The sequence below is a fragment of the Tauraco erythrolophus genome, chromosome 9 (assembly GCF_009769465.1).
Source record: "Tauraco erythrolophus isolate bTauEry1 chromosome 9, bTauEry1.pri, whole genome shotgun sequence".
Taxonomy (NCBI): domain Eukaryota; kingdom Metazoa; phylum Chordata; class Aves; order Musophagiformes; family Musophagidae; genus Tauraco; species Tauraco erythrolophus.
In genome coordinates this window covers 40,308,316-40,327,947 of record NC_141473.1, presented here as the reverse complement: position 1 = coordinate 40,327,947, position 19,632 = coordinate 40,308,316, and the positions used below count along the sequence as shown (strand labels likewise).

The 19,632-nt window shown below is 42.2% G+C and overlaps 1 protein-coding gene across 3 annotated transcripts in view; it reads right to left on the bottom strand.

Moving 5' to 3' along the window:
• Positions 1–19,632, bottom strand: part of PCDH15 (protocadherin related 15) — a 359,782-nt gene that overhangs the window by 101,395 nt on the left and 238,755 nt on the right. For all 3 annotated transcript variants that reach the window (XM_086616980.1, XM_086616981.1, XM_086616982.1), the window contains 2 exons: positions 18,341–18,565; positions 640–756 (listed from right to left, as the gene is read on the bottom strand). In XM_086616980.1, the coding sequence (XP_086473106.1) occupies positions 640–756; positions 18,341–18,565 (342 nt within the window). The remainder of the gene's footprint in view (positions 1–639; positions 757–18,340; positions 18,566–19,632) is intronic.

The following is a 19,632-nucleotide window of genomic DNA, read 5'->3' as shown; positions in this document are numbered from 1 at the left end:
TGGTCACCAATGTTCATCAACCTCTGATTACAGAAATTGGTATTACCCTTCAGAATAGCTAACAAGTCAAAAATACGTGCCCAGTTCTGTCAATCAAGTGCTTCACCAGGGAACAGTGATAACAGCCAGTGGCAGAAATAAGCTTTATTCCCAACACAGGTGCACTGGGTTCAAACACAGCACATGCAGTAGGGCTGGCTGGTGAGCTGGACGGTTCCACGAGACCCTGTGATGTCTCGGACTGGAAACACACCAGGACTGCCAAATCAAGAAAGCTACAATCTTAAAAAGTTGTGGTTTGTTTCCTCTTTAAGCTGCAGAACTGTACCAAAGACAAGCACAGCTTCCCTTCCTGCCTATTCCTCTTATTCATCGACACTGTGAAGTCGGATAAAGAGCTTTCCAAAAATCTTCCTGACAGAACAGAGCTGTATCATTGATTTGCCAGCTTCATGAACACTCGCTGTCAATGCAGCCTTGGTCCAGAACGACAAAGGACAGGCTGACAAAAAACGTGTGAGTTACTGCTCTGCAAAACTCGTTAATAATCACCTTTGTTTCAGAGATCTTAGGTCGCTTATGAGGGTGAAAGATTACTCCCCTGTGGGCGCAGAGTATTAATAGAACCTTTTTGCTTACCGGAGGATCTTGATCCTCAGCTGAAACAGTAGTGATAACAGTGCCCTTGACTGCATCAGGAGCAACCATTCCCCTGTAGAGCTTTTTGCTAAACACCGGAGAGTAATCATTCATATCCTGAAAAACATAATTAAGAGTTTAGTTCTGAAGTTCAAACAAAATTATAGATGCATTCACAATCGTTTTTTTTCAAACTCTACCCAATCACCCCTTCCTCATTAGGAAGCCTGTTTGCCATTCTCAATTTCATTAGCACCACACAAAACCAGCACACGAGGGGAAGGTGCCAAAGTTTCCAAAAAATATTCATGTGAGACAGATCATCAGAAGGAAAATCTGCAGAAAAGCACACAGCGCAGTCTCACAAGTAAACAAAGCAGAGATTTCCATGACACCTGCTTCTCTAGCAGCAGGCCACAAGAGGGCTTTGGTAATTTTCTGAAATGAATGAGCTGCTGCATATTATTACCCCTAATATGCAACAAGTGAAGGGAAAACATAGTGTCAGATTAGCATCAACACCTCGTGAGGGCCAAAAATGGTGCTCTTTGGGCTGATGTGTACGTTGCCAAACAGAAGCTTCAAAGGCTTGAGTTAAGCCCCATTTCTTGGCACAGTGGTGTGTGTACGCACGTACGTACGCTGCCAGTTATACATCTGTGCACAGCCATAAACGTCTGTATGCATCCGTGGGTACCTCCTTGTGTGGGAGATGCAGCCCTCTCAGTGACACGTTCCTCACGCATCAGGAGACGAGAACAGTCAGAAACTCAACCAGCATCCCAGGTTATTAAAAAGTCATTCATTCTGACTCTCAGAAGTTGTCAGAAAATAATTTTTTGTCAAAATTATCTCACTGAGAGCTCCAGAAAATGCATCTCTATGCTCCTTTAAAAAAATTAAACGTACATCTCTAAATCACAACGTTTATTCTACTAATAAATTTGACTTTCAGTTTTTTTTTCTGTGGAGCCACCTTCCTAGCTTGAATCCTATTAAGAAAAGATTTATTCATTTTTGCACACTACTATTTCCATTGTTTTGCACATATGGATAACATAGACAAAATTTTCTGGGTTTTTTTTGCAGAACAAATAAGCAGCATCATATGCCTTCGGCACACAAGAGCGACTTTACTGATCCACAAATGAAGAGCAGACTTTTCCCCCTTACAGCACTGTGTGTGCCGGAGCTCTGGGGGAACACAGGTGCCCCCCCATCTCTTACACAGCTACTGAAAGTTTACACAGTGACGCAAAGTTTATACCATCCTCTACCACCTCCTGATGTTCCAAACGCAGGATGCCGATACAGGTGGGCACGCTATATTCCATGATCATTTAAAACATTCATCCATGCCTCATCAGAGGAAAGGATGGTGTAATAAACATCTACATATATATAAAAAAAAAAAGACTCTTACGAGTCCACATGGTAAACACCTGAATAATTCAAGTGGTTTATGCTGAAAGGTCTGCAATTCAAGGCTTCAAGGCACTGGAGGAAGCTTTTTCTCTGATTTTTAAAGAGACAACTGGATCATCAAAAAGTGACTACTAGGCAATTCAAACCAGGAGAGCACTCAAATGAAAACATTTAGGAAAAACATTCAAATTCAAACACAGTAGCATTTTTTCATGGAATTACAGGCATTGAATCTTACAACTTCAATTTCTTGACCTGTTTGCAAGAAAATAAATAACTTCATCTGAGAATTTAATAGCCATGAGTATTTTACATAAACAGTCTTGTTTCTCAAGCCTCTTCAAAGTGACATTGCGCTTGTAAAATAAGCGATCCTTTGTTCCATTTTGCTCCCAGAAACTCCACTCCAGAGCAACGTATCGTTGGGGCAAAGAAACCAACACCATACAGCAGTCTCACACCGTAAGGCTCCATTTGCAGCCATTCTACCCCAAAGAAAAGACAGGGAATTACTTTATTTGAAGCACACACAAAGTAGCCATGAGTCAAGAAATCCTAGGCATTTAAGGATGGAATACTAAAAATGATCTCCAGTGTGACAGGAAATATGATACAACACTACATGCACAGGTCTCACCACTGTGTAAATCAGGAACTGCTTTGGTTTGTAGTCCCTGAAAGTTTTCCCGTGGGATGCAACCTTTTACCAACTGCATGTACACAGAAAAGCCACCTTCTGTCCTATGAAGTTTCCACCTGGGGTAACGACCCAATACTACGCTTATAACACATTTTTTTGCGGCTTCTGCTTCCCATGATCTGGATGTTTAGGATCACTTCCATGAAGCAGGTGAAGTTTCTGGAATAACCCAGCCTTTTGTCTGCATTCATTCATTTATTTTGAATTCATCTGTCTCTGTGCACCTGCAAATCCACAGCCATATCTATATCTGGTCTTTTTTCTTTGGTGTAGCAGCAAGAGATCACGCTCTGCTGTTTGCTCACTGACGGGTGGGGGGAATCACTGTGTGATGTTTATTTTATCTTTTGAATACCTGTATGTGACTTTAGAGCCTGAAAAATCTGTGACTTAAGGTATTGGTAAGCGTAATCCTGTTTGAAGACGATACGCCACAAAGATGATGAAGGGAGTGGAGCATCTCCCTTCTGAGGAAAGGCTGAGGGAGCTGGGTCTCTTTAGCTTGGAGAAGTGGAGACTGACGGGGGACCTCATTAATGTTTATGAATATGGAAAGGGTGACTGTCATGAGGATGGAGTCAGGCTCTTCTCAGTCCAATGACAGGACAAGGGGAAATGGGTATAAGCTGGAACATCGGAGGTTCCGCTTAAACATGAGGAAGAACTTCTTCCCAGTAAGGGTAACAGAGCACTGGAACGGGCTGCCCAGAGAGGTTGTGGAGTCTCCTTCTCTGGAGATGTTCCAAACCCGCCTGGACGCGTTCTTGTGTGATCTAATCTAGGTGGTCCTGCTCCAGCAGGGGGATTGGACTAGATGATCCTTTGAGGTCCCTTCCAATCCCTGACATTCTGTGACTCTGTGATTACATCTTCTGCTACAGAAAATGACTAAGCCATCCTCCTTAACACACCTATTTTTTAAGATACACGGATCAGTACAAAATACACAAGAATGCAAAGAAAAAAGTGGGACAGAAAGCCTTCTGCCTTTCTAACTTACCTTTTCTCTAAGACAAGTCTTCTGAACGATTGTGCCTCATAAACCTTAGCCGAGCGAATGAACAGGCACCAAACGTTTCAGTCCTACCTAGACAGAACAGCTCTATGTGCTTTTCCTCCGGGCTCATCTCTTCCCCGATCTTAAAGCAGCCACTAATTTTTTACAGCAGAGTTCAAGCCTAAATGTTTCCACTTTTATCAAAAGAAAAGTTGCCCATAAGAATCACCGCAGGTCTTCTCATTATGCAGCTGCAGCTGAGCGCACTTCGGAGAGAGCAAGACTGTCGTTGCAGACAGGTGATGGAGTCTCACGTACCCACCACTAATGTCCGCGATAAATAACTGCTGTAAGCAGAACGGGCAGGCAGAAGGTTGACATGCAAAACATGCACATGACCTGGAAATGGGCTTTTTATGGTTGAGATGACTCTTCTGGGCAACCCTCAACAGAACAAGCAGAGATTTGTTAAGAGACATGTTGGAGAAATTCACATATTGTCATCTCCTTCAACTGGTGTAATTTCTCTTTAACTATTACAGGCACTTAAAGGTATCAAAAAGGTCACGAAAAGAAATTATTGATTTTCTGGTGAAAACACCACCATCAAGGATGGAATACAGTCTAGATCTGATTTTCTTATAGCACAGAAAGAAAGCACAACTGTATTTTCTGTGAATAGCTCCAGAGATCATGGGTGTGATCCGCCCCATCCCACCTCCAAGACCTGTGCCCCAGTAGTCAATGTCCCCAATTCAACCTTCTTCATCAAAGTGGACTTCAGAGTGAGTAGTGTTCAGCATTTCCTGACAGATGGAGAGAAATAGTTTTCAAGTTTTCATCACAGGGGGACTTTGGGCAAAAAGATAACATTTAGAGAAAGTACTAGGCTTCTGTCGTTACTGGTGGCCAAAGACACAGACAGACGTGGTTTTGGACAGCTAAATAATTGAAGATCATGCTGTACCCAATGGCTTCTGCTTAAAACACCACTAAACCTGACTTTGCATAGAAACGGATGCAGCATGTAAGTGCAATCCCTAACCACAGGTTAGGAATAGGGTAGCAACCTTCCACGAAGTGGTAGTAAGTAGTAGTATCATCACTTTTTAGGAGTGGGGTGTAATCCTACGCGCGCCCTTGAGGCCAAACTGCAGCATCTTACAACTGTTCACACTTCATTGCTTCAGTCACATGAATCCAGGCTGCTATGAACTGTCAGACACACACAAAAATATGTAAATGGAAAATAGAGGTAATGAATTCTCTGTATGTCCCACCTGAAAATACTTGGGCTGTGTATTGTGACAGAAAGGTAATAGCAGCCACATATTTATATATAAATACAAACGGCCTTTGTGTCACTGTGAATCCAGCTGCAGTTTTACTGTATTTTTAAAAATCTTTGTTTACAAAACAGAGTGAAAGTCAAAGCATAAAAACCACAACACTTTCTCCCCAACACAGATGCTCTTTGTCGACCACTTTTTGCTTGGTTTTGTTTCACATTGCTCGCACTGGGCAGCACATAAAAGCAGAACAGGACGCATCCTTACACCTTTCCCTTGCACAAAGATTAAGAATCAAGCATGAAGGAAGCACAATATGGGAGAGATGCTCAAAAATTACTGTTCTTGAGAATTCATGTTAGTACCTTCAAAAGCAAATGAAGACATATTAAGAGGTTGCTTGATGCCGACTCATTTAACTCAGATGTCACCCTTACCAGGTGAATGACCCCACGTCCTGACCAAGTTCCTGACCCTCTGAACAAGACACACCTCATTCACAAGATTTAAAGGGTTGTTATTTAGCAAAAGGTTTGTAGGAAACACATACTCACCTGCCTGCAAAGATTATGAAAATGCTGAACAATGATGTTGGTGAACTAGGATAGTCGTCTAGGAATGCCAATGAGGAGAAACAAAGCGTAGGGGAGGAAAGGCATTAAGGAGCAAATCAATATGTAATTTAAAAATCATTAAGACAGTCGCTAGCTGTAATGTACTAATACTAAACTAGGTGCTCCTAGACAGGTGGTGACTGCCGACGTGGGAGGCGATACACAACTAGAGCAGAAGAAAAATACCTGCAGTACAGCGCTGCCAGCATAAAATTAATGTGTAAACTTCAACAGACTTCAGAGATATTAATATAGTTTTGGTTTATGGGGACTCTGAGAGACCTTTAATGCTTGTCTGTCACTAAGAGTATCAGCATTTAACAGCTGATGAAACTGGGTGAAACCATCCCCTCTTCCTCCTCATTCACTAATCTGGGAGACACGCAAATTGGATTCAAATGTTTGCCTTCTTCCTCGCACCATCCCTGCCCCTTAACTATGCTATGGCAGTTCTAGGATATTTGGAAAATCACTCCTGAAGGAAGAAGCTGGATACGCTGGGATTACAGCTCCTTCCTGGCGGTTCCTGAGAGCAAGGCAGTTGTGATGAGCTCAGGATGTGGCTCCTTCTCAGTCCCAGGAACTACAGCTGCAGCTCATGACTGTTATCGGGTTTCAGTTAACAAAATGCAACATCACAATGAGTGACAGACTTGTCTGATTTGAATATTACCCCTAACCTAAAGACTTTCTAAAGAATAATGAATTTTTTGCAAATGCATTTTGGTATAAATCTTACTGAAAGACGAGTAAAAACTGAAGTTAATTTTTCATCAGCTATCTCCACACAAACGGAAGCAACTGCAGATGACACATTTGAGACATATATATATTTACAGGTATACTCATATATTTACATATACATATCTGTACCTATCTCAGGCATAATAATTTGTGCAAATGCCCTTGCATCCTTCAAAGGGAACACTGTTACTGCAGGGAAAAAAAAACGCTGCCTTCAGCCTGCAGTGCACTAGAGGGCAGCCCTCCCAAATGGGAGTGGAGCCTCTCCTTCCCCATCACCCATAAACCCCAACATGTTCTACCCTCTCTCAACTTCCATCTTACAAAAACAGGGTTATACTTTTTTACAGCTAGTCATCTAGGTTCTGGATTTTTTGAAGCTTACAAAAGCAGTCTGATTTTTTAATTCCTTTTTTTGGTACTATGTGATTTAATTATAATGAAGTTTTGATTATTTATTAAAATAGCTGTAATTTGTGATTGCAAAATCTAATTAGCAATCCGCTGAACAGTTCCAGAGGGACAAATTCCTGTCAAAGAACACCAAAATCACAGATTCTATCGATTCATCTAGACCACTAAGAGAATCACACTTTAGAAGATTTTCACCGTTATCAACAGAGGTGCCTACCTGGGGAGCCTGCATTACAAATGCAATTTTGCACCAAGCCTCCCTTTCTTCTTGCCTCTGTGCTGAGCTGCTGAGCAGAAAGCATCTCCCCATAAAGATTCCAAAAGTCTTTGAGGAAATGTTTTACTCTCCTATTTCTGATGTTGAAAAAACAATATATCACTCATTAAGTTCGTTAGCTTCTTAAATATTACATTTTCTTGGTTTGCAAGTAGTTTCCTACAGCGTTCCTAAGTGTTTCCATACGTTTTTCCTACCACATGAGGACTGTGCTCTTTGATTATACCTGCTGATGCCAAGGTTTCGCGTTAACCATGTTTAAGTGGAAACCAACATTCCCTCACTGTAAAACACAGTGTGACTGAACGGCGTCGGAGCTAATAAATGCATATTAGGCAGTTATAGCTCCTTTCGCAGTCTGCTGGCTTTTATCACGAGTGTATTAAATAGGGAAAAAAAAATGTATTTTTTAAGTGATCCCTCCTTCCACTAATGGTAAACGTACATAATATAATCCCACAAAGGGAGAAAGTAAAAAGGTTTACTTCAAAGCACAGCATATGTCACACACTGGAATTTTCAGACCTTCCCAATCTTCTTCTACAACTACAGATATGTATCTGCAATTTCCTGCTGTCATTTTGTTTTGAGCATCTGCCACTTAAGTCTATGTGCACATTACCAGAGCTGGTGCCTTCCCATCTGAGCTGCCTCCAAGTGTTTAATAATCCCCTGCTGTCTGGGGACTTCCAAGGGCACATTTAACATTCCTCTGATACCCGTGAAACTCTCTTCTACAGAAAGGAAAGGGGTGTTTTGGTATTGCTGTACTTGAAAATCATTATTCCTCTTCTGCATTCTTTAACCATACAAAGATGTCACTCAGTGCCTCTTTTAAAAAAAAATAAAATCCAAGATACTTCATTACTAAATAAGCAGAACGAAAAAAGCCTAAAGGCCAGACAATACCACGGCCCTAAGGGCACTAATAACCCTTGACGGTGTGACTGGCCTCACCTCATCACCCCCAACACCCTGCCCGCCCCGGGCGTGGGACCCCATTGCCACCCAGTTGGAGCCCTCAGTGCTGCTCCAGTGATGCCACAGGACACCAGGCTCCAGCCCTGCTGCTGGCCCCCTGTCCTTTTGCTCCCAGCTGGACTCCCTGGGCAGACACCAGACCTGCTTCATGCCCTCAGCACGTCTGGGGTTGCTGATGGAGCCTGTTGGTCTGCCCACCCAGCTCTGTCCCCACCGGGACCTGTGCCCGGCCAGGGAGGGCACTGCCCACACCGGGTCACCCTTGGCCTCGGCTCATCGTCCCACATGGGGCAGCCTCGCCCACACTCATCTCTCACAATAATTTTCAATTTCTTCATCTGTTAACTACCAGTTCATGAAAAAAACAGGAAAGCGGGAAGTGAGCCCTTTGTAACAAGCACCCAAGGACTCACAGATCTCTGACCTCTGCCACAAGGCCTTATCTTGCCCTTCAACAGAACATTTTTTGGGCCTGAGTGAGGAAATGTGTTCATTTTGATGCCACTATGCTTTGCAACGAGTTCCTGAAGCTCTGCTTAGCTGTAAAGGAAACGCCAAGTGCCGGTTATCACTCGGCAGAAACCTCTCTAGCATGGTGCTCATTGATGTTTGCACAGGCCGAGATCTTTCCTACCATCGTTACATTCCAGCTACAGCACCTATAAGTGCCATACTTTCTTACCATCTCTTCCTCTGGTCCATGCTAACTGGTAGTAGCCATCTAGTGCCCTCAATTCTTTCTGTAACTTCTGCAAATCCTCATTTGCTTATATTTCTATTATTCAATGTACTAAGTTTCCAAAGCCTTTCAGTATGATGCTAATCAACCTTATTCAGAACAGTACAGATGTATAAATTTAATATTAAAATGCAAATTCCATACGCTTTCATGACACAGTGATCTTAAATTACATGACAGTTCTAAAATAAGTTTTAAATAAAGCTCTTCTGAAACAAGGTCTCTGGATTTGGAGTCACAGACTCAGCATTGAAACATCTGAAAATTGAGCTGTGACTTCAGAAAACCACTCTTTCACAGGTAAGGTTATTTTTCTGAAAGAAAACCAAAATGTTATTCATCTATAATACCTTTACTAGAAGATCATCTTTTTCTTTTCGTCTTCCCTTAAGTGTCTATCACGCCATGCACACAGCTACAGCGAAATACAACCACAGATGTTCACTTTGAGCCAAGAGTTGACTGATATATATATATATATATATCTAAGTATATATTCATGAAAGTGTTTGAACTGTATCTATTCTTTCCCTGAGCAAACACTCGTGCAAGCTGAGAGGATGCAACATTATTCTCCAGGCCTTAAGAACCACTAACAATCCCCTAAAGGACCACTGTAAGCATTTAATCTATTATCTAGAACTGGGGCAATAACCAGAACTTAAGATTTCAAGCAAGCTCTCCTCCCTCAGCTAAAAGACTGGTATTATTAACTTTAAATGACTGTTTTGTTGTAATTTACCCAGATAATTCTGCGGAGCGCTCCACAGCAACAGAACATTACACATCCAGGTACATGCAGCCTTTCAAACCGACTGCAAAGGGATTAGAAATGTGTCACTGTACAACAGCTTAAAATCATTGAGGTAGAGTAATTTCTTTTAAGATCTTTTCAATTTTGTTTCCTCTGTAATTTGGGCTTTCATTTCATCAGTCAGTTTCTGTGATTTATACAAAGAAGGTGAGCACAGAAGAATTTATACTTCCTAATGTATATGATAAAAGTAATGGGGAAAAAACCCCACACTTATTTCACTGACTCTTAGCTTTACAACTGTTTCTGTTACAAATGCAAGTTAATTTTATTATCAATAATCATACACGTGATGGACAACCTACTGTGGTTATTTCCACTTCAAATAACACATGTATAAGAGCGCCTTCAAAGTTTTGACTTGTTAAAAATGCAGCTTTTGGAGGAGGGAGGGGGAAGTGAACTCATTACTCGGCATAATATAGAAATACTTTACCAGATACTAGAGTATCAAGAACTTGAAGCCCCTTCCCATTCTTTATGTACTCTTTTGGCCTCTTATTCTCCTTTAAGGTTCACGCATGCCACCAGCACGTTCATCCTCCAAGACACAGAACAAAGTCTGCAAGCAAACCTTTCTTCATGAGCCTACACGCTGATCTGCCAGGGTATTGTTTCAATTTCACATTTACATTGAGTCCACTGAAATAAGCCAATACTTGGCATCTACTCCCAGCTTTGCTGCAAGTCTTTGAAACGTCTTCTAGATTTATGTATCAACCACAGTGACTCATTTAGAAGGCCTGAGGTTAAAGCATCAAGCAACATCGAGTAGCTTTGGGCATCAAGTTCCTGATCTTTGTGACGATGCTGACAAGATAACATGACAAACTGCATCAATTGGCACTTGGAATTTTGTCTTTAATTGGGTGCAGTGCTTCTTTGCACAGGGATCTTTCTTTGAAGCTATAGAAAATAGAGGCTTGTTAACATGGTATAACTGCCTCTTTTTCATATTTAGTGTTCAGCAAGCACTAAAGTGGCTCATAATATAAATTAAGGGACAATATTCATAGTGGAATATATGAGGCAATAAATGACTAGAAAATGATTGAACAGATAAGTTGAGACTGAAAAAAAAAAATCAAAATCTGTTTACTGGCACCGTAGTCCAACACCATGCCTGTTATCCATTAATGCCACTAGAATAGAGATAAATAAGCATAAATTACATTTTGGAGGCAATACAGCTCATTTTTTTTTTACCTTTGTGTAAGTTATGTGCTGCTGCTGTGCTGGACTGCCCTGTTATCCTTTAAATGGGAAATGGTTTTCGTTAATGTTTGAAAGGAAAGATTAACTTCATGGATGTAAATTTATTTAAAAAACATAACTTAAGTTTTAATTTAAAAATAGTAGAACTGATGATGTGTTTGACCTTAACTGATTCACTAATATCTTATATTCCATGCACCCTTCATTATCTGTATAACTTCTGGCAGATGATCTTCATTATTATTGTAATTAAATCTCACCATAACATGAAATCTTCGCTTTACTGTAGGCTCCAATTGTTTGATTTGAGAGGGTGATTTGGCCACAAAAATGTAGCTTCTTCTAATGCTCCCATCCTGGAAAGGCAAACTAACTTTATTTCTCCTTGTTCTGATTCAAGGTTCAGGTTGTCAGAGAAACAAAGGGAGTTTTCTTGTCTAAGCAGGTTGGAGCTCTGCAGTGCTACGGCATCATTACCACCAAGATCATACCATTTGCTTCCAACTTGATTATGAGGGACTGCAAGAATGGTCATGCTGCTGAAGCGGAAGGTGTCTAGAAGAACAAGATACTAGACACTTCTAGTGGAAGGTGTCCCTGCCCGTGGGAGGGGGTTGGAATTAGATGATCTTTAAGGTCCCTTCCAACCCAAACCATTCCATGATTCTATGGAGGACCACTCAGAGCAACCAGGCCAGCTGTTACATGTTTCTGCAGGGTTGGTTTGCTGCTTTTACGCAAAGTTCCCAAGGAAGTGAAGACTTAGCATAGTGATTGTGAAAGATTCAAATTTCCCCCTCACGGTAAGTACCAATCAATGCATATAAATGCATGATCTAAAGCATTTGATGACTTCTAACCTCGCAATGGCATACTTGTCCTGAAAAACTAGTTCAGCAGTTGCAGTTTGTGAACTCTCTGATGAAAGCAATACATTTATCGATGTTCAGGGGTACAGTCAGTTTTACTAAATCTGGAAATTCATTGTATAATGTTTATAACGGTCCACTGGGATTAAGGCACGGTGGGAATGAAACGAAGCATTTGGTTGGCAGTCTCATAGATTCATAGATTTCTAGGTTGGAAAAGACCTTAGAGATCATCGAGTCCAACCATCCCTAATCCCCATTAAACCATATCCTCAAGTAGCTCATCCACCCTATTCTTAAACACACCCAGGGATGGGGACTCGACCACCTCCCTGGGCAGCCTATTCCAGTGGCTGACAACCCTTTCAGAGAAGAAATACTTCCTAACATCCAACCTGAATCTCCCCTGACTAAGCTTATGCCCATTTCCTCTTGTTCTATCTCCCATCACTAATGTAAAGAGCCCTTCCCCTAACTCCCCACCATCTTTTCTCAAGTATTTATAGGCCGTAATCAGGTCTCCCCTCAGCCTCCTCTTCTCCAGGCTAAACAGCCCCAACTCCCTCAGCCGCTCCCCATAAGTTTTATTTTCCAGCCCCTTGACCAGTTTAGTTGCCCTTCTTTGGACTCGCTCCAGGAGCTCAATATCTCTCAAAGCGAGGGGCCCAAAACTGGACACAATATTCCAGGTGCGGCCTCACCAGTGCCGAGTACAGGGGCAGGATCACTTCCCTGCTCCTGCTGGTCACACTATTCTTGATACATGCCAGTATCCCATTGGCCTTTTTGGCCACCTGGGCACACTGCTGGCTCATATCAAGCCGGTAGTCAACCAACACCCCCAGGTCCTTTTCCGCCAGGCAGCTCTCCAGCCACTCCTCCCCGAGCCTATAGCGATGCTTGGGGTTTTTATACCCCAAGTGAAGGACTCTGCACTTGGCCTTATTAAAGCTCATGCCATTGGCCTCAGCCCAACGATCCAGTCTGTTCAAATCCCTCTGAAGGGCCTCCCTACCCTCGAGCAGATCGACACAGCCTCCCAGCTTGGTGTCGTCCGCAAATTTACTGAGGGTACATTCAATCCCCTCATCCAGGTCATTGATAAAGATGTTAAACAGAACTGGACCCAGCACTGAGCCCTGGGGAACCCCACTGGTGACCGGCCTCCAGCCGGATTTAGCCCCATTTACCACCACTCTTTGGGCCCGGCCATCCAGCCAGTTTTTAACCCAAAGGAGGGTGTGCCTATCCAGGCCAGCAGTTACCAGTTTCTCCACCAGAACACTATGAGAAACTGTATCAAAGGCTTTACTGAGGTCCAGGAAAACTACATCCACAGCCCTTCCCTCGTCAACCAGGCGGGTCACCCTGTCATAGAAGGTGATCAGGTTTGATTGGCAAGACCTGCCTTTCATAAACCCATGTTGACTGGGCCTGATCACCCGGTTAACCTGTATGTGCTCATTAATAGCACTCAAGATAACCTGTTCCATGACTTTGCCCGTCACCGAGGTCAGACTGACAGGCCTGTAGTTCCCCGGATCCTCCTTCCGCCCTTTTTTGTAAATGGGGGTAACATCCGCCAGCCTCCAGTCCAGCGGAACTTCCCCAGTGAGCCAAGACTGCCCAAAGATAATGGACAGGGGTTTGGCAATGACATCCGCCAGCTCTCTCAGGACTCTCGGGTGGATACCATCAGACCCCATAGACTTGTGGGCATCCAGCCAAAGGAGCAGATCCTTGACCCATTCCTCTTGGATCACAGGAGCTTCGATCTGCTCTCCCTCCCTGCACTCAGACACCGAAGGCCAGCTCACCTGGGAACTGCTGACCTTATTATTAAAGACTGAGGCAAAGATGATGGTCTCATGATATGGCATTGCTAGAAACATAGAGATCTGGGTTATTTATTCTTCTCTTATTTATTTATTTATTCTTCTCGCTCTATCACTTTGAATCACCAGCCAGAGATAACGGCTTCATTACAATACATACTCTACTTGAAAAAACTAAAAAGAAAACCTATCTCAGAACACAGAAGGAGGAGAAAAAGCAATTATAACAAACTAGCAAGAGACAAAGTAATACAAAAATAACGCTGGTAATAAGAAGGAGGTGGTCACAGCATAAAATATGCAAGTACCATACAGGCCCCATGATACAGAAATTCTCACACTATGTATTTAGGAACACATTTCTCATCTAACACCAATATAAACTGGAAAAAGGTTAGTCCTCTTGCTGTTAAGAAGCTCTATTACCACAGTAATTGTTTCCGAACGCTAAATCCTACTAACAAGCGCACCATTTCAACAGTAATGATTTTGCTTCTTCCACTAGGAGGAAACACTTAGGTTGTGAGTGGATTCTTGTGCGTACTGCAATACGCACTACAGGAACGCTTAGCAAACAACTCAGCCCTCTCAGCCACCAAGGGAATGTCAATCTCTGCTGTTCTCATGGTGACAAAAATTATGCGTTGGCAGCAGCAAACCACTGAAAAATAGCACACAAATTGTTTCTTGGACTTGCTAATGTTTTTATGCCTTAAACTACGCTTTCAAGACTGAGAAAATGTGCTGTGTCTAACCTGTATAATTAATCTATTAAAAAATCAAACAGATAAAATAAAAAGTGTTGTGTTCTTCATTACAGATCAGATTACAATCCTCAGTTACTCCGGATGCAATCTCCCATGCCATCCCAAGACAAGATGACTCATTACTACTTTTGGGTTAAGGTCTAAAGTTATGCCAGCATTGAGCGGAGTCTGAGAACTGGGGAAAAAAGAAAAATCTCAGTCTGAGGTGGTTTGCATCTTTCTGGCAAGAAGAAATCAACGCCACTGATACTATTGCTCCTCAGTAATACCAGAAAGTAAGCAACAATTCATTAATTTACCTTTGGTTTTCTTTGAAGATGGAGCTGTAAGATACCCATACGATGTAAAGGGCCATTTGGCTGCAGCAGAACTCAATACTGTGTTTCAATACTGACATGCAGGTAACAGATTAAGTAGGTTTTTCCACAGTGACTATTCTGCTACGCAATCTGTGTTTTGCTCAAGCTCAGGGAAGGTTAATACAAACTATTTGTAACCTGATGTGCCAAAGGCTGAAAGCGGGAGCGTAAAGAAAGCCGCTGTGTGCATCCACTCTCCTCCAAGCCCCAAATACCAGTGTGATTATGGGTACACCGTACTGCTGCTCATTCCGTTTCATACTGCATAAATGACATGAAAACGTCAGCTGTTGTCCATAGCTGGTTAGCAGAATCCTATCACACAGTAAAAACTACAAAGCTTTCTGTTAAGAGCTGGACTGGGAAAAACAACAAAAGTTATCAGAGCGGCATAAGCCCAAACGGACTCGGAGACCTCTGTAACACAAATAATGCTCTGAGGCTTACAGGGACTGAATCCCTAAGGGTTACATGAATTCCCTGCTTGGACCCACCACTGCTGGAATGCTTGCTTCTGGTTGTCTCTAGTTCAATTTTGGGTTACTACAGACTGCAACCTGCACGACTGTTGTGTTAGGGTCTCCAGTGTATCTGCACTGGGTTCATTTCCTACTTAGGGTCGCAAACACTGTATTAAAAGAATTACTCTAATAAGATCTTCTACACAAAGTAGTAAAAGCACATTTACTACTGAGAAGAAACAGACACATGGAGTTCCTGGTCTGAGAGCAGGAGCAAAAGACAGGTTGAGTGGGAACAACAACTCCAGAGCCATGATGGAGGGATGCTCATCCCCACGCAGAAGCACCCTGTCCCTGACGCAGGCTCCAATTTGGCAGACGGTCTGGCAGAAATAGTGAGGTTTAGAACTCCTTCAATTCCCTCTGCAGACGTATTAATTGGTCAACAAAAAGTCTTGAATGACTCCAGTGAAACAGTGGACATGCTCATGAGGAGTTATCTATTTAGCTACGCCCTGAAGCAGCAGCTCGGACCGTGGTTACGATGGCCGAGGAGTCGAAGGCTGGACTGGAATCAGGTGACACGCTGTGCACGAGGCTCTACCCCACTGCATAACCACGTCACCAAGCTTTCAAGACCTAGGGATGAATTCAGTGCCCTGTAAATACCACCTTGATCCTCAAGGAACTTTAGTGCCTTGCCCTCTCTGCGCGGATCAGGACTTTTCACCCTCTCTGAAGGCACGTCAGCTCTCCACCTTCAGAACAAGGGAGAACGTCAGGCTTTCCCATTAAGAACAAACCCAAACTATATTGTGATGCACTTTTTGCTTCCGTATTTCTTTTCACAGCTGAGGCCTGCTTTTCATCTTGGTCTCAGTGGAAGCCAAGACTCTATATCCCTCTCTTGCTGCTCTGTCTCTTGAATCAACCATTCAAGTTGTCCTCTTGCACATCATTCTCATCTCATGCACAAATCTCTGACTGCCATCTCCACCTTTCCTCCCCTCTGTACATTTTGTATCTGGAAAATTCATCTATAAGCTCAAATTAAACCATTCTCTCTATTCCAGGCACCTCTTGTGACCAAGGTTCTAAGTTTCTACCATCTACTATTAATGACATCTGCCCAACAAAATGAGATATTAAAAATGTAACACTTTCCTACAAGCCCTTCCCCATCCTCTCAACTGCCACTCAAAAAAACTACTGCTCTGCCTCTAATTCAAGGCTGGAACCCAAGCATCATCTTAACCTCAGCAATACATATAATAATTATGTCCACTGATCTGTTGCAAAAGTCAGCCTGTAGCTGAGTATAACACTCTCTTAACAGTTTCTTTGATTTATTTTCTTTTTAATTTAAAATATAAGCTGCTTGTCCTCACTTTCAGGCCCTGTTCTGGCCCCAGCCTAATACCTTTTATTGCACAAATCGTTACTCCTGGCTCCAGCCCAGTATTCCAGCCTCTCACATATTGCCTTTCCAAACAAGTATGATCATGCTTCTCGTTTTGTTTTGGTTTTTTTTTTTTTTTTTTTTTTTTGTTACTCATGTGTGGGAAGAGTTTCCAAGAAAATGAGAAACCTATTTTTTGATCTTTCTAATCCCATTCCTGAGTTTGCTATTCCCACACCACCTCCTTTTCAATACACAAGCTGCTGTTACACTAAGGCCACCAAGTTGAGCTGTACTGGTCCCCTGTACCCTGTCACTAATGAACACAACACAAATGCACAATCATACAGCTGGGTCAGCCCTATTACACAGACTGCAGCTTTTCTCTGAACACATTCCCATTGGAAAACAAGTACTTTTTTAAAAAAAAAAAAGCCATCAGAACCACCCAAACACTTAATTCTTTCAAAAATTCACTGTGCTGGGAAAAAGTTTCTTTCAGGAAAAAAAAAAGGTTCGAGTAACATCTTCCTTAAAAGTATAACAGAAAAGGCCCAGGGAATGATGTCAAAAGCTATGTTTTCTTTGATTGACTTGGAAAGTGCCAGGGAATTGTGCAGACTATTAGGAAACAGGTGACCTGCATCTCAGTCCAAGAAATTTTGCAGAGACAGAGAGGTATTGTAGACGCCTTCTTACATTGTCATCGAAACTAATAACCGGAGACATTTACTGTCCCTAAAATAATTCTGAGCTCAGTAGAGACTGACAAACAGAATTACTCAAAATCATGTGGCAATTCATAGCATCTGCAGATACACAGCAAGCTGAACCCGAGACTGATTCATACATGCTAAATACTTCCCGCAGACTTACATTTAAACTGAAGTTGCCAGATACGAAGTTCACATTTGTGAGTTATGCTTTCGTTCCTGTTACAATTTTCATTTCTTAGCTAAAATACAAGTAATTAAACTCTCTTCTTTCCCACTGCTCACGGTTCTTCGCTGACAAAGTCAACAAGGACGAAGTAACTGCGCAAAAGGACCAGACCGACTGGCTCCAGCACTGCACCGTTGTCAATGCAAGGAGGCACGATTTAGAGCATCTAAAACACCCTCTCCTCTTGGACATGAGCACATCAACCAAATTAAGATGGGTAAGTGCTAATGTTTCAGCTAGAAATGCTTTTCATTTGTGGATCGTTACCAAAGAGAATACCATTATCCCCATACTACTGGTGAGATAACTGAAACCCAGAGGTGATGCTGTAACTCACTGCACAGAAACGATTCATTGTGCCAGACCACTAAATAAGCCCGTTCCTTTGCAGCTCTGTGTTTTCTAGCAGCAGAATCTGACATCTAGGATGTGGTGTGCCACATCAGCACTCAATACACCTGAACGGTTCATAAAACTACGATTTACGAGAGCTTTAACTGAAACGTGATGGTGTCATTTTTGCAAACAATTCCATTAGATACTTACTTCAACCTTTCAGGGATTCTAAAGGACTAAAGGTTTATGCATGTCTCAGGTATTCTTGCACTTCATAAATCCACGATCCAAGATTTAACTACGTAACGGCATATAGCAAAGTAATTATAGATGTTACAAGGCATATGTTTAACTGAACAAGTTGCTGTCAGAAACAGGCAGTAGTTTCACACAATTGAAAAAGCAGGAAAGCAGACGTACTGCTACCGTGCTCTGGGGTTTCATCAGGACACCTGTAAGGGCTGATGAAGTATTTTGTAACAAATAGGAGATGATGCTACCAACTGACAAGTTACTCCTCTTACCTTTACTCTCACGGTGACAGTAGCGAGACCAGGAGGCATAGTGCCCTTGCTGTCGAAGGCTTCCACAAGAAAGGTGAAGGTTGCTTCTGTGTCAGAGAATGATTCGTAATCCAAGGACTTCAGAAGCGATAACTCGCCTGTGTGTTTGTTCAATGCAAAATACTGTAGTGCTTCCTGTGTCCTTATTCGATAGTTAACATCAGAACCGAGATCAACGTCCTTCGCCTAGAGCACGTCATACAGAAAAAAACCCAAACAAAATCCATTTGCACGAAAAATCCTTACTAGGTTTAAAGAACATAAAAAAGCAAGCTACTGCAAACAAATTTCATTTTGTCGTATTATTTTAGTACTGTTTGATGCACTTAATACTATTGCACAAATACATGGAAGACAAATCCACTTCAGGTTATAAATTCCAGAGGTACCTGCCACATGAAATGAGCAGAATATTCTGGACAAGAGTCCCTGGAAACTCAGTCTGCTCTTGTTCTCTTCCCAGGCCACCTGCTATCGGCCACTGCTGGGGGAGGACGCTTGGCTTAGCAAATGTTTGATCTCACCCCTGTAGGGCAGCACGGCTGTTTTTATCTCATACCAGTATTTAGACAAAGAATATTAATTTTGATCATGATAAGGAGCATTATGCTATTGCTGTAGCTGTACTTTGACATTAGATTTACCTGCAGTCAGGTTCAGAGAAAACCATTCCTGTTGAAATCGTCTCAGGACAGGTTCTTCTCGTGAAAGAATGCTGACCAAAACATCAGGAGGATACACAGACTGCTTAGGGGAAGAGGATCTCAGCTGTATTTGAGATCTAGCTCATCCTTGAGCAATTAACTCTCACACGTCAGAGTATCTTTTTCCAGGTCAGTGAAGAGAAGACAACACCTCCAGGTGTTCACTTCACTTTACTCCAGCTATTTTGGATGATGAACTTGGTATTGGATGAATTGCTTGTCTAAGTAACTATTATCTCCATAACTATAATGTGAGGTTAGACATCTAGGTTTGACTTAAACCTCTAAATCAGTTGAGACAAAGCTCTATTTTCCTACTGACATTAACAGGTAGGAGCAATATGACGACCTTTCAAAAACAGATCAAAACCACTTCAAATGTGTAAAACAATGTTCCAATAAATGACAACAGTAGTGTAGGTTTTGTTGTTTGTTTGGTTTTTAATAATCGCTCTTATGTCCAAACGAACCTCAGCTTCAAAGTATTTTTATATACCTGTCTAAAGGTCATGCATTTTTCAGTCTGTTGAGTGTCATAACTTCCCCACT